The following is a 14731-nucleotide window of genomic DNA, read 5'->3' as shown; positions in this document are numbered from 1 at the left end:
ACCAGATAACTGTGAGGTGGTTCATTTTGGTAGGTCAAATATGATGACAGAATATAGTATTAATGGTAAGACTCTTGGCAGTGTAGAGGATCAGAGGGATCTTGGGGTCCGAGTCCATAGGACACTCAAAGCTGCTGCGCAGGTTGACTGTGTGGTTAAGAAGGCATACAGTTTATTTGCCTTCATCAACTGGGGGATTGAGTTCAAGGGCCGAGAGGTAATGTTGCAGCTATATAGGATGCTGGTCAGACCCCACTTGGAGTACTGTACTCAGTTCTGGTCACCTCACTACAGGAAGGATGTGGAAACTATAGAAAGGATGCAGAGGAGATTTACAAGGATGTTGCCTAGATTGGGGACCATGCCTTATGAGAATAGGTTGAGTGAGCTTGGCCTTTTCTCCTTGGAGCGACAGAGGATAAGGGTGACTTGATAGATGTGAACAAGATGATGTGTGGATCATGTTGATCGTGTGGATAGTCAGAGGCTTTTTCCCAGGACTGAAATGGCTAGCATGAGAGGGCACAGTTTTAAGGTGCTTGGAAGAAGGTACAGAGGAGATGTCAGGGGTAAGTTTTTTACGCAGAGAGTGGTGAGTGCGTGGAATGGGCTGCCGGCAACGGTGGAGGAGACAGATACGACAGGGTCTTTTAAGAGGCTCCTGGATAGGTACGTGGAGCTTAGGAAAATAGAGGGCTATGGGTAACCTTAGGTAATTTCTAAAGTAAGGACGTGTTCGGCACAACATTGTGGGCCGAAGGGCCTGTATTGTGCTGTAGGTTTTCTATGTTTCTATGTAAATCAGCCACGATGGAATAGCATAGCAGACTTGATGGGCCAAATGGCCTAATTCTGCTCCTATGTCTTATGGTCTTGTACGGACACACACACACACACACACACGCCGTGTGTCACCCTTATCTGTTAGTTGCAGGCAATTACGATGGGCGGGGAAAGGAGTTATTGGGTTACAGCAGCTTGGACTGCCAAGAGTTAAAAATTCAGCCAGTTTCTTGGCAATAAGCCCATACTCCCTCCCCCCAAGGTAAATTTGCAGACGACCTTAAAACATAGTCGAGTTTCCAGTCTCTTGGTGCCAGTTGCTGTGTCGTTCTGCTCTCTCACTCAACTCATTGCTGGCCGCCCGTGTTCAGAGAGAATGGGTAAGATGCAGGAACTCTGCCTGATTTGTTCCTATCTTAAGGACAGTCTTGATGCATGTGTCTCCTTTGGAAGACTTTCAACAGAGCCTGAAGCTCCTGAACTTTTGAAACTGAATTATAAATAGATCTCTTCGTGCAGTAGATCAACTGTAGTGTCAGTTATTCAGAGCCTCTGTCTGTGAGTAACTTGAAGCACAACAGCTTTAATATTTACTTGGACTCTTTTAATACAGCAAACTGTCTCTGCTGCGTAGGAGTAAAAATAAGTGTGTTGTGAGCCTCATTCAGGGGGACGAGGGACAAACAGGATTCACCGAGGGAAGCTGGGCCCAACTTAGTCCTGAAGTAAATATTACAGGAGTCGCAGAGAGAGATAAAGCGATGAGCAGATCCCTCAGCTGTCAGGCACTCTAGTGCTGAGGAAGGGTCTTGGCCTGAGGAGTCAACTGTTTATCCCTCCCCATAGATGCTGAGTTCCTCTGGCATTTTGTATGTTTCCATTTTTTGCACCAATCCAGTTCTAACCCAGTTTACTTTCCCCATTTCCTCATTAACTCCTCTCCACCACTCTCGGATTCTGCCTGTCACCCACACCCTCTTCCCTCAGGCTCGCGTCCCCCACTCCCTCCATCTGGCCTCCCCGACTCCCTCCCTTGATTCTGGGCTCCTATCACAACCTCCCGCTTTCTACCATCGTGGGCCTCATGTCTCTTCCGCCGACCACCTCCCAGCTTCTGGTGGATTCGCACTCTCCCCTCCCCTATTTGCCTACACCCCCTCCTCACCTGGATCCACCCATCACCTGCCAGATCTTGCACTACCCCTTCCTTCTACCACTGTATGTGGGCTGCTCCCAGTCTGACTTTCAGTTCAAATGAAGTGTCTCAACCCACAAGATCGACCATAAGACCACACGACATTGGAGCAGAATTAGGCCATTCGGCCCATTGAGTCTGCTGCACCATTCTATCATGGCCGATCTCTGACTCTTCTTAACCCACTCTCTTGCTTTCTCCCTTTAGCCTTTGATGCCCTGACTCATCAAGAAACTATCAATTTCCGCTTTAAATATACTCAATTTCTTGACCTCCACAGCTGCCTGTGGCAATGAATTCCACAGATTCATGACTGTCCAACTGAGAAAAGAGTTGGGAGGGAAAATAAATCAGACGCGATGGAACAGCAGAGCAGAATTGATGGGCTAAATGGCTTAACTCTGGTCCTATGTCCTACAGTCTTCAAACATCCTCTCGTATCCCCTTTTGCCTATCACCTGTCCAGCTCTCGGCTCTATCCCTCCCCCTCCTGTCTTCTCCTATCATTTTGCATCTCCCCCTCCCCCTCCAGCTTTCAAATCTCTTACTCACTCTTCCTGCAGTTAGTCCTGACGAAGGGTCTCGGCCTGAAACATCGACTGCGCCTCTTCCTATAGATGCTGCTTGGCCTGCTGCGTTCACCAGCAACTTTGATGTGTGTTGCTAGAGTTTGAAATGCTCTCTTCCACACCGCCCCAGGATCTCCCCCCTGGACAGCTGCAACAGGCAACACTGCTGCCTGGGCGTAGTTCTCAGCACAATCAAGTTGATTGAGTATTAGCAATGTAGCAGATCTTTTACTTACAGAAAATATCCCACAGAAATCAAATTTAAAAGTTGATTGGACTAGTATACAGATAGGAAAGGTTCAGAGGACATAGGCCAAACACAGGCTGCTATGTTTGAACTTCAAAACATTAAATTAATTCAAAGGTTGATACAGCAATCCAGGAATATAGGTCTGACTTCTTTTATTTTCTTTCAGACTAGCCCAGGTGAGAATTTTATTCGGCATAGAACCTGCTGTATGATTTGTATCTCTAAAGCTATTTAATAATAGGGTAATATATCCTTGCAGAATAAGTACTTGTCTCAGAGCAGTGGGCAGACGCAGCCCACTATTGTCCATAGGCTTAGTCAGGCTAGTGAGGGATTGGCTTAACGTCTCAGTCTTTAGCTCCGAGGAGCCTCAAGCGAGTCATGCTTCTGACGCGAATGGAATATCACTATAACTTACCCTTACTCTCCACCCTCCACCCTCTCCCTCCACCCCCTCCCCCCCTCTAAACCCCTCCCCCTCTCCATCTATTTGTCTCCCTCCCTCTGCACCTCTCTCTACCCTTCTCCCTCTGCCTCTGTGAGCAGACCATGCCCTACACCTTGGCCTATCACCGCTGTACACAAAACCATGAGTCCACTCAAAAGATACAGGCTGGACCATCACCACCTCATATGAAACCCTGAGTCCACCAGTCCACCCAACAACAAGGGAAAGAGGAATGATTATTTAGAAAGTTGGAGTTCATTGGCTGCCATGGCTTTGTTCCAAGTGACTGTTGTTTAGATCTTGAAGGAGCAGCATTTCCTGCCCTCCTCTTACGAAGTGAGAGTCTTTACTCTCGGTACTTCACTTCGACCTCTGTAAAGAACGCAAGGGGAGATTGGGTCCTTGGTCCCCGTGATGGGGCAACAGGGTAAAAGTTTTGCATCGGGTTATCAATAGTTATGAGGACCAAACGGCTGCCCTCTTTGCCCTGACTTCTACATGCCCAGCAAGTTAGCGTAGATTTAACGCCACTGATCCGGGTTCAGTTCCCGCCGTGATCTATGAGGAGTTTGTACGTTCTCCCCATAACCGTGTGGGTTTCCTCCGGGTGCTCCAGTTTCCTCCCACAGTCCAAAGGCGTATGAGTTAGGGTTAGAGAGTTGTGGGAATGCTATGTTGAGACTGGAAGTCCAGCTGTCCCAGTACACTCTTGGACTGTGTTGGTCGCTGACACAAACAACAGATTTCACTGACGAAGGGTCCCGGCCCGAAACGTTGACTGTACCTCTTCCAAGAGATGCTGCCTGGCCTGCTGCGTTCACCAGCAATATTTATGTGTGTTGCTTGAAATTCCAGCATCTTCAGATTTCCTCGTGTTTACAGATTTCACCATTTGCTTTGAAGTACATGTGACAAGTAATCCAAATTTAATTTAATATTTAATATTTTACCTTGTCTCTACACTTGCTCCATTCCCTCGAAGGCCATCGGAACCCTTGGTGAAATTTTGTGCCAACAACCAATACAGTCCGAGGATGCGCTGGGGGCAGCTGGCGAGGGTTGCCATGTTTCTGATGTCAATGTAGCATGCCCACACATTAGTAACCCTAACCGGGACACCTTTGGACTGTGGGAGGAAACCCACGCGGTCACGGGGAGAACGTACAAACTGCTCACAGAAAGCAGCAGAAACTGCACCTGGATGGTTACCTTGCCTCCCACAGAATGATGGCCGGCTTCTGCCTGGTGGGACGTTACACGTGAGAGGCGGACTGCGCGACAGAAGCTGCCGGACGTACTCCAAAACCACGGTATTGGTCCACAAGCGAAGCAGAGGAGTGCAGCCTGGTGCCAGGGACAGCAAGAGCGAGAGCCTGAAGAACACGCGCCGACACGATAGAACAGTGGAGCGGTCTCGTTGGGCCGAATGGCCCGATTCTGCTCATGGGCGCCACAGTAGCGTAGCGGTTGGCGTGGCACTATGACAGCTCGGGAGCTCGGGGTTCAGTTCTGGCACCGTCTGTGAGGAGTTTTGACATCCTGCCCGTGACCGTGGGTTTCGTCCGGGGGCTCCAGTTTCCTCCCACAGTCCAAAGACGTACCGGTTAGTAGGTTAATTGGTCATTGTAAATTGTCCTGTGATTAGGCTGGGGTTAAACCAGGGGGGTGTTGCTGGATGGTGAGGCTCGTTGGGCTGGAGGGGCCTGTTCCACACTCTATCTCGAAGTAAATAGATAGATGAGTAGACAAATACATTGATAGATAGATTTTATGGTCTTATAAGGCATAGGAGCAGAATTAGGCCATCGAGACGAGACTGCTTTGCCATCCCATCATGCCTGTTTATTATCCCTCTCAACCCCGTTCTCCTGCCTTCTCCCCGTAACCTCTGGTGCCATTAGTAGCCGGGAACCTATTGACCACCACTTTAAGCACACTGTACCTCCACAGCCGTCTGTGGCAATGAAGACCATAAGGCACAGGAACAGAACAAGGCCGTTTGGCTCCCTGTGGAAAAGGTTCATGAGCGAAAAGAGGAGATGTTTCTGCATGAAGGTGGGTGGTTCTCTCTCCAGGGCGCTGCAGGTGATGGAGACAAACTGACAGGTTGTTGTTTCCTCCGCAGCCGGGAAGTGCGGACAGTGTGGCCCTGGATTCAGCAGCCCCCTCAACGCCATGAAGGGTGAGTTGTGAGATGGGATCACATTAGATGTTGTCATGTCGCAGGTGGGCCCCTTAAGGATGTTGTAGCCGGGGGTGGTAATGGGGACAAACTCTCACTACCTATCAATGGTGTGCATCTTAAATAGCCTCTGACAACCAAGTCCAGCTCCTGGACTTTCTCGTGTGGCTTAGCTACTGAGCTGGACGGAACAGTTTCTACTGACAGCAGAAGGGGCAACAGCAGGTCACTGGCACCTTAAAACCGGTCGCGTCGGGCAGGTGGAGTTCCTCAACAGCTCATTTCAGAGAAGGAAAACTCTGATCTCAAACCTCCGCTGCCTTCCGATTATACCCACTCATGGGGAAGGCTTTGGGAGCAATCCCTGAGGAAAAATCTGGAGCTGGCATCCCGAAGGCAGTCCTACGTTGAGTTCAACGCTGACTGGCAACTCCTGTGACGCTGCTGGTGCCGAACTGTGTCGGTCTCTGCCGATCCTTTTGGATTCATCAGCTGCGTGGAGCCTGCTGTACGGGCAACAGCTCGGTCTCCATATCAGACTGTCCCAGCTTGTGTGTCATGTAGACAGTCGGGCACAATGTCCAAGGTCGACCCTGGCCAACAGAGGGCCTCAAATGTGGCCAATTTGAGAACATCAACATCCTGCAACAGACGGACAAGGTAACAGTGACCGAAATTTGTGTAACTTGAGGAATGTTCAAAGACCGAACATGAACGCCTCCAGGTAATAACCCGGGTGATGAATGGGTCCTGTTTGGCAATTGCTGATTGGGCGCAATGGTGGCGTAGAGGTTTGCACAATGCTGGTCACAGCTCAGGGTGTCAGAGCTCAAAGCTCAGCCCCAGCATCCTCTGTAAGATGTCTGCCCGTCCTCCCAGTGGAATCTGCGGGGGGTTTCCCCAGGTCCTCCGATTTCCTCCCACAGTCCAAACATGTACCTGGAGATTAATTGGTCAATGTAAATTGTCCCGTGATTAGGTTAGGTCAGGCGTTCCGGGCTGGCACAGCTCGAAGGGCCAGAAGAGCCTACACCGTGCTGTATTGCTAAATTGATAAACAGTTTGCAAAAGTACTGTGGTGCAGTGAAAAACTTTGTGTTGCTTGCTGCCCATGCAGACCACTTTGTCACATCTGTACATTGAGGGAAACCCTCGCAGTCACAAGGAGGACGTACCAACTCCTTAGGGACAGCGACGGGAATTGAACCCCAATGTTACATTCGGCGCTGTGACGTGTTCCGCGAGCCATGGCGCCACCGTTCCTCCAGCACTGCGTGCGTGATGCTCTGGATTCCCAGCATCCACAGAATCTCCCGTGTTTGTGAACAAACGCAAGGTTTGGGATTGAAACGCTCTTCTTTCTTCAATAAGGGCCACGGGAAGAAATTGTCTACTTGCCCTGTATCTACAGGAACACGGCGGTCAACAAACCGGACTACCTTGCCACGGTGGACGTGGATCCCAAGTCCCCCACGTACTCCCAGGTGGGTACCCCCCTGCTGGAAATTACAAGGCCGATTCATATGGGGTTTCAGAGGTGGGATGATCAGATGACGGAGAGCCCTGGAGCATGGTGTCAAGACAAGAACCTCTCCTTCAGCATCAGCAAAATGAAGGGGCTGGTCTTTGATTTCAGGCAGTGGGATGGAGTCCATACCCGTGTCTGTATCAATGGAGCTGAGGTGGAGATGCACTTATTTATTTATTTAGAGTTACAGCATGGACCAGACCCTTCCAGCTCAATAAGTCACACCACCTACAAACCCACCTATTTAACCCTGGCCTAGTCACAGGACAGTTTACAATGACCAATTAACCTACGTCTTTGGAATATGGGAGGAAACCAGAGCACCCGGAGGAAACCCACACACTCACAGGGAGAACATTGAAACTCCTTACAAACGGCACCAGAATTGAACTCTGAAGTTTCTCGGTGAAAACATCACCAATAGCCTGTCCTGTTTCACCCCCACAGACGCCACGGCCAAGAACACTCACCTCGAGTTCAAGTTCAATTTATTGTCATTCATTTTACGCATGTATATCGCCAAACGAAACAACGTTCTTCAGGACCAGGGTGCACAACACAGTACATATAACACATAAAGTAATATTACCACAAATACATTCACAAATAATGAGGTGCATTTACAACTCAAGTTAAAAAGTAAACAGTATAATGCTACTGGCCATTCATACGTGATGAGACCATACGAAGAGATTCATACGTAGTGGCAGGGAGTTCTGTAGTCTCACAGCCTGGGGGAAGGAGCTGTTTCCCATCCTAACAGTTCCTGTCCTAATGCTATGGTACCTCCTGCCTGGTTTGGGGTGGTGGGGGGGAGAAGTGGTCAAAGAGATTGTTGGACAGATGGGAGGGATCATTGAAAAATGCTCAGGGCCCTGCGTATACAGGGCTCCTGATAAATATCTCGGATGGGTGGAGGATAGAGAGAGCCTCTACTTCTTTACAAGTTAAGGAAATTCTGTATTTTCCCGATCACACTTAATGATTTTAACAGACGTACCACAGAGAGATTCCGATCCGGATGCATCGCAGCTCGGAATGGCAACTCGGAATCAGAACCACCGACATACGTCGGGAAATTTGTTGTTTTTCTGCTCTTTTCCCCAGGCAGCAGGAAGTGTAGGTGGAGTCAATAGAGGGGAGGCTGGTTTGTGTGAAGGTCAAGGCCACAACCCAGATCTTGTGCAGTGCAGAAAATATACTATAAACTAGAAAAAGAAATATATGCCTGCATAGATATAAAAAATTAAACTGGTGAGAAAAGAGAGCAAGAATAGTGAAGAAATGTGATGGGTTCAATGTCCATTCAGAAATCTGATGGCAGAGGGGAAGAAACTGTTCCTGAAATATTGAGTGTGGGTCTTCAGGCTCCTGCACCTCCTTCCTGATGATAATAGACAATAAACAATAGGTGCAGGAGTAGGCCATTCAGCCCTTCGAGCTAACCCCACCATTCACTGTGATCATGGCTGATCATCCACAATCAGTATCCTTTTCCTGCCTTCTCCACATATCCCTTCACTCCGCTATCTTTAAGAGCACTATCTAACTCTTTTTGAAAGAATCCAGAGAATTGGCCTCCACTGCCCTCTGAGGCAGAGCATTCCACAGATCCACAAACCTCTGTGTGAAAAAGTTTTTCCTCAACTCCGTTCTAAATTGTTTACCCCTTATTCTCAAACTGTGGCCTCTGGTTCTATGATAGCAATGAAGATCTTTGAATGAGAGAGGGCTTTTGTCTTTGGAGTGAAGGAGGCTGAGAGGTGACTTAATAGAGGTGTACAAGATGACAAGAGACATACAAGCCAGAGACCATGATGGTAGCAATGAGAAGAGGGCATGTCCTGGCTGATGGGGGTCCTTAATGATGAATTGCTCTGTCCAAGACCACAAAAAAAACTCCAGAGTTGTGAACGTGGCCCAGACCATCACATAAACCAGTTTCTTCTCTGTTGATGCCATCTTCCCGCTGCCTCCAGACAGCAGCAACATAACCAAGGACCTCTCGCACCCTGGGCATCCTCTCTTCTCCCCTCTCCCATCAGACAGGAGATACAATATTCCTGCCACTGCTTGTATGTTCTTCCTCTCTGAGTTTCCACTGGCTGCTCCCACAGTCCAAAGATGTATCAACTGATCATTGTAAAGAGAAAGCAGGATCTCCCAGTGGCCACACATTTTAATTCCACGTCCCATTCCCATTCTGACATGTCTATCCACGGCCTCCTCTACTGTCAAGATGAAGCCACCCTCCGGTTGGAGGAACAACACCTTATATTCCGACTGGGTAGCCTCCAACCTGATGGCATGAACATTGACTTCTCTAACTTCTGTTAATGCCCCACCTCCCCCTCCTACCCCAACCGTTATTTATTTATATACACACATTCTTTTTCTCTCTCTCCTTTTTCTCCCTCTGTTCCTCTCACTATACCCCTTGCCCATCCTCTGGGCTTCCCCCCCTCCCCCTTTCTTTCTCCCTGGGCCTCCTGTCTCATGATCCTCTCATATCCCTTTTGCCAATCACCCGTCCAGCTCTTGGCTCTATCCCTCCCCCTCCTGTCTTCTCCTATCATTTCGGATCTTCCCCCCCCCCCCACTTTCTTACTCACTCTTCCTTCAGTTAGTCCTGACGAAGGGTCTCGGCCCGAAACGTCGACTGCACCTCTTCCTAGAGATGCTGCCTGGCCTGCTACGTTCACCAGCAACTTTTATGTGCGTTGCTTGAAACACCAGCATCTGCAGATTTCCTCGTGTTTGCGATTAAATCGGGGGAATTGCTGGGCAGTGTGGCTTGAAGGGTCGAAAGGGTCTGTTCCACACTGTATCTCAATAAATAAATAAGCCTGAGCCCACAGGATCAACGACGATGTAGTTCACAGTGCTTTACAGGGGGATGAAGTGCAAATATGAAAACAAAAGGCAAAAAGTTGTCAGTTAAAAGCAAGGTTAAATAAATGGGTTTTGAACTGCCGTTTAAAAGTGTCAACTGAAGTCTGAGTCTGAGTTTTAGGTATTGAATTCCAGAGTTAAGGAGCATAGATCAAAAGAGCTGATCTGCCAATTATCTTCTGAGGGAGACAGTATAAATTTAAGAGACCTTCAGAAGAAGACCTGAGAGCTGAATTAGGATTATAAAACAATTCTGTGATGTACTCTGATCCCAAAGCTTTAAAAACAAGAGAACCTTAAGATCAACTCTGAAAGATACAGGAAACCAATACAGAGTAGTTAATACAGGAGTGATCTGTTCTCTTATCTTGGTTTTGGCTAACAGTCCAGCAGCAGCATTCTGAATGAGTTGGAGCTTAGCAATAGATTGCTTTGGGAGTTCAGTAAAAAGTGCATTGGTACTGCCCTCTCCCTGTAACTGCTGCGCTTTATCCTGCTTTCCCTGTACACTTATTACCTCGATGTAATTATGTATGAAATGATCAGCCAGAAAGTGTGCAAACAAAGGTTTTCAGTGTACTCCCATGATAAAACAGCTCCAATAAACCACTCCTCAGCAAAGGGTTCAGTACATTTATCAGGGCCGTAAAGTCTCACTGATGGTGGACTCCAGGGCAATTGGGATCATCTTACGTTCAGAGACAAGCCTTTCAGGAAAGAATGATCACTCAGTAACTCCAGTACCTAATGAAGTTGCCACTGAATGTATGTTCATGGTCTCCTGGTGAGGAAATAAAACATGCGTGTGTGTGTGTGTGTGTGTGTGTGTGTGTGTGTGTGTGTGTGTGTGCGCGCGCACGTGCGTGTGTGTGTGTGTGTGTGTGTGAGTGTGTGTGTGTGTGTGCGTGCGCGCGTGCGCGTGTGTGTGTGTGTGTGTGTGTGTGCGCGCACGTGCGTGTGTGTGTGTGTGTGTGTGTGTGTGGTAAGCAGTGCAAGAAGAGAGCAAAAAAAATACTGAGGTAGTGTTCACGTGTTCATTGTCCATTCAGAATCTGGCAAGCAGGTGAAGAAGCTGTTCCTGAATCATTGCGTCTTCTGGCTTCTGTACCACCTTCTGGATGGTAGCAATGAGAAGAGGGCATGTCCTGGGTGATGGGGGTCCTGAAAGATGAACACAGTCTTTTTCAGGCATCGCCTTTTGACAGTGTCCTCCGTGCTGGGGAGTCTAGTGCTCATGATAGAGTTGGCTGAGTTTTCAACTTTCTGCACCTTTTCCCAATCCTACACAGTGGCCCCACCGCACCAGACGTTGATCCAACCAGTTAGAATGCTCTGCACGGAACATCTATAGAAATTTGTGAGTGTTTTTAGTGACGTACCAAACCCCCTAAAACTCCTAATGAAATACAGCCGCTGCCGTCCCTTCTTAGTAACTGCATCGATATGTTGGGTCCAGGATGGATCCGCATAAGTGCTGACACCCTGGAACCTGAAGCTGCTCACCCTTTCTACTGATGACCCCTCCATGAGGACAGGAGTGTGATCCCTCGACTTCCCCTTCCTGAAGTCCACACTCGATTCCTTGGTCTTACAGACGCTGAGCGCGCGGTTGTTGTCGCGTCACCACTCAGCCAGCAAATCTACCTGGCTCCTGTACTCCTCCATCTGAAATTCTGCCGACAGTAGTTGTGTCACCTGCAAGTTGATAGATGTCGCTTGAGCTGTGCACAGTCACACCGTTGTGGGTGTACAGAGAGTGAAGCAGTGGGCTAAGGGTGCATCTTTGAGGTACACCAGTGTTGATTGTCAACGAGGAGGTGTTATCAGCAATCTGCGCCGAGTGTGGTCTCCCACTGAGGAAGTCAAGGATCCAGTTGCAGAGGGAGGTACAGAGGCCCAGGTTTTGGAGCTTGTTGATTAGAACTGAGGGTATAATTGTGTTGAACGCTGAGCGGTAGTCAATATTAACAGCAGCCTGACATAGACTTTGCGATTGTCCATGTGATAAATGAGTGGAGAGCCAGTGGGATTGCATCTGCCGTAGACCTACTGTGGCGATAGGCAAACTACAGCGGGTCCAGGTCCCTGTTTGGATAGGGGTTGATTCTGACCACGACCAGTCTCAATGACTTCATCGCAGTAGATGTGAGTGCAACTGGGCGACAGTTGTTGGGTCAGCTAACCCTGGATTGTCGCCCTTTGGAAGCAGGTGGGAATCTCCGACTACAGCAGTGAGAGATTGAAGATGTCCTTGAACACGCCCGTCAATTAATTGGCACAGGTTTTCAATGCCCTACCAGTTACACCTGACGCCTTGTGGGGGTTCACCCTCTTGAAAGATGTCCTGACATTGGTGTCTGAGACAGAGATCAAAAGGTCACCGGCCATTGCAAAAGCCGGTGCAGTCTTCTACGTCTGTAACTCATCCACTACGAGTTGGACATGTTGCTCTTCTGCCCACCACTGTTGTAACACATGGTTATCTGAGTTACTGTCACCTTCCTGTCAGCTTGAACCAGTCTGCCCATTCTCCTCTGACCTCCCTCATTAACAAGGTGTTTTCACCCACAGAACTGCCACTTTTTTTTTGTTTTTCGCACTGTTCTCTGTAAACTTTAGATCAGGGGTTCCCATCTTGGGGTCCACAGACCCCTCGCTCAATGGTATTGGTCCATGGCATAACAAAGGTTGGGAACCCCTGCTCTAGAGACTGTTGTGTGTGAAAATCCCAGGCGATGAGCAGTTTCTGAGATAGTCAAACCACCCCATCTGGCACCAACAATCATTCCACGGTCAAAGTCGCTTAGATCACATTTTCTTCCCCATTCTGATGTTTGGTCTGAACAACAACTGAACCTCTTGACCATGTCTGCATGCTTTTGTACATCGAGTTGCAGCCACGTGATTGGCTGACTCCAGCTCCTTTGCATTTGAATTGTTGTACCGCTCCCTGACACAACCAGTCAGGATACTCTCAACAATACATTTGTACGAGTTTGGGGTCAAGCTGAGCCTCTCTCATCTATGCCTTCTGCAGTTCCTTGAGCCTGAAATTGCTGTAAGCTGCCTCCTTGAGCATGAGCCCAAGTTTGAAACGTAACCTGGCGAGGTCAAAACAGAGGAGAGAGTTAAAAAAGTGATTGTTCTGATCCCCTCTCTCCGAACAGCAAATCAGAATTCTATTTCTCCTCCATTTATTACAACTATGGTATTAGAATTGATATCAAGAAAGCAGAGGAGACGGCACAGGACTCACAAGGTCATAAAGAGAGCTTTTGGCACTTTGGCTTTCAGAAGTCAAAGGATTGAGTACAGGAGTTGGGATGTTATGTTGAAATTGTACAAGAGGTTGGTGAGGCAAAATTTGGAATATCGTGTCCAGTTTTGGTCTCCTACCGACAGGAAAAGTATGAATAAGGTAGAAAAAAGTGCAGAGAAAATTTAAAAGGACGTTGCTAGGTCTTGAGGAAAGGGAAGATTTGATAGAGGTATATAGAACTATGAGGGATATAGATAGGGCAAATGCAAGCAGGCTTTTTCCACCGAGGTTGGGTGAGACTGGAACTAGAGGTCATCGGTTAAGGGTGAAAGGTGAAATATTTCAGGGCAATCCGAGAGGGAACTTCTTCACTCAAAGGGTGGTGAGAGTGTGGAACAGGCTGCCAGATCAAGTGGTGGAGACAGGTTCGATTTCAACATTTAAGAGAAGTTGGACACGCACATGGTTGGGAGGAGTGTGGGAGGCTATGATCCAGGTGTGGGTTGATGGGAATAACAGTTCAGCATAGGCTAGATGGGCCAAATGGCCTGCTTCACTGCTGTAGCGCTCTGTGACTCCAAGAAGTGGTAATATATTTCCAAGTGAGGGTAGTGTTTGATGTGAGGGGAACCTACTAGTGGCAGCATCCCTCGTTCTCCTTCTGGGTGTGAAGGGGTTAGGATAGATGGACTGAAGGGCCTGTTTCAGTACTGTAATGCTGTATAACTCTGACTCTAAGGATGCACCAACCAGCTTGTGGCCAAGAAGCAGGGATAGTTTACCCGTCGCAGGCAGTGCAACTGGGAGAATCTGAGTTCTCTGAGGCTGCGACTGACATATTCCCGGAGTCCAGGGGAAATCTGGGCAGAGCGGAGGGAATGGGGAAAAAAAACGACTGTCTTTCTTTCTCTGTCTTCAGGTCATCCATCGCTTGCCGATGCCGAACCTAAATGACGAGCTGCACCACTCCGGCTGGAACGCCTGCAGCAGTTGCTATGGGAACCCTTCCAAGAAGCGTGACCGCTTGATCCTGCCAGCTCTCATCTCGTCCCGGATTTACGTGGCGGACGTGGGAACGGAACCCCGAGCACCCAGGTTGCATAAGGTGACACTTTCCAGTTCGACACCTCAATGTACGACCATCAAACCCTGGCTGGACCTGTCTTGGAGGGCTGCGTTCACTTCTGGCCACTTTATCGTGGGAAGGATGTGGAATCTTTAGAGAGGGTCCAGGGGAGGTTTACCAGGATGCTGGCTGGATTAGAGAGCATGTCTAATGAGGAAAGGTGGAGTGAGCTAGGGCTTTTCTCCTTCGATGGAAGGAGGGTGAGAGGTGACATGATGGAGGTGTACAAGCTAAGAGACATAGTTAGATTGGACAACCAGTGCCTTTTTCCCAGGGTGTCAATTGCTAGTATAAGAGCATATACTTTTAAGGTGATTGGAAGAAAGTATGGGATGGGGGTGACAGAGATAGATAGTTTTTTTTTACACAAAAAGTGGAACGCACTACCACGGGCGCTATGTTCTATGTTGCCTTCTCTGGGCCTATACTCAATAGAATTTAGAAGAATAAGTTGGGGAGGGGGAATATTATTGAAACCTACCAAATGGATTGTGTGTGG

The 14731-nt window shown here is 48.4% G+C and overlaps 1 protein-coding gene across 1 annotated transcript in view; it reads left to right on the top strand.

Moving 5' to 3' along the window:
* The first annotated feature begins 1061 nt into the window (after positions 1 to 1061).
* The window catches only part of selenbp1 (selenium binding protein 1), a 44415-nt gene continuing 30745 nt past the window's right edge, over positions 1062 to 14731 (top strand). Inside the window, exons 1-4 of the mRNA XM_063041717.1 lie at positions 1062 to 1163; positions 5371 to 5427; positions 6799 to 6911; positions 14026 to 14211. Of these exons, the coding sequence (XP_062897787.1) occupies positions 1160 to 1163; positions 5371 to 5427; positions 6799 to 6911; positions 14026 to 14211 (360 nt within the window). The 5' untranslated portion in view covers positions 1062 to 1159. The remainder of the gene's footprint in view (positions 1164 to 5370; positions 5428 to 6798; positions 6912 to 14025; positions 14212 to 14731) is intronic.

The sequence above is a fragment of the Mobula hypostoma genome, chromosome 2 (assembly GCF_963921235.1).
Source record: "Mobula hypostoma chromosome 2, sMobHyp1.1, whole genome shotgun sequence".
Classification (NCBI taxonomy): domain Eukaryota; kingdom Metazoa; phylum Chordata; class Chondrichthyes; order Myliobatiformes; family Myliobatidae; genus Mobula; species Mobula hypostoma.
The sequence above is the reverse complement of the archived record's forward strand: the minus strand, read 5'-3'. Positions and strand labels throughout refer to the sequence as shown.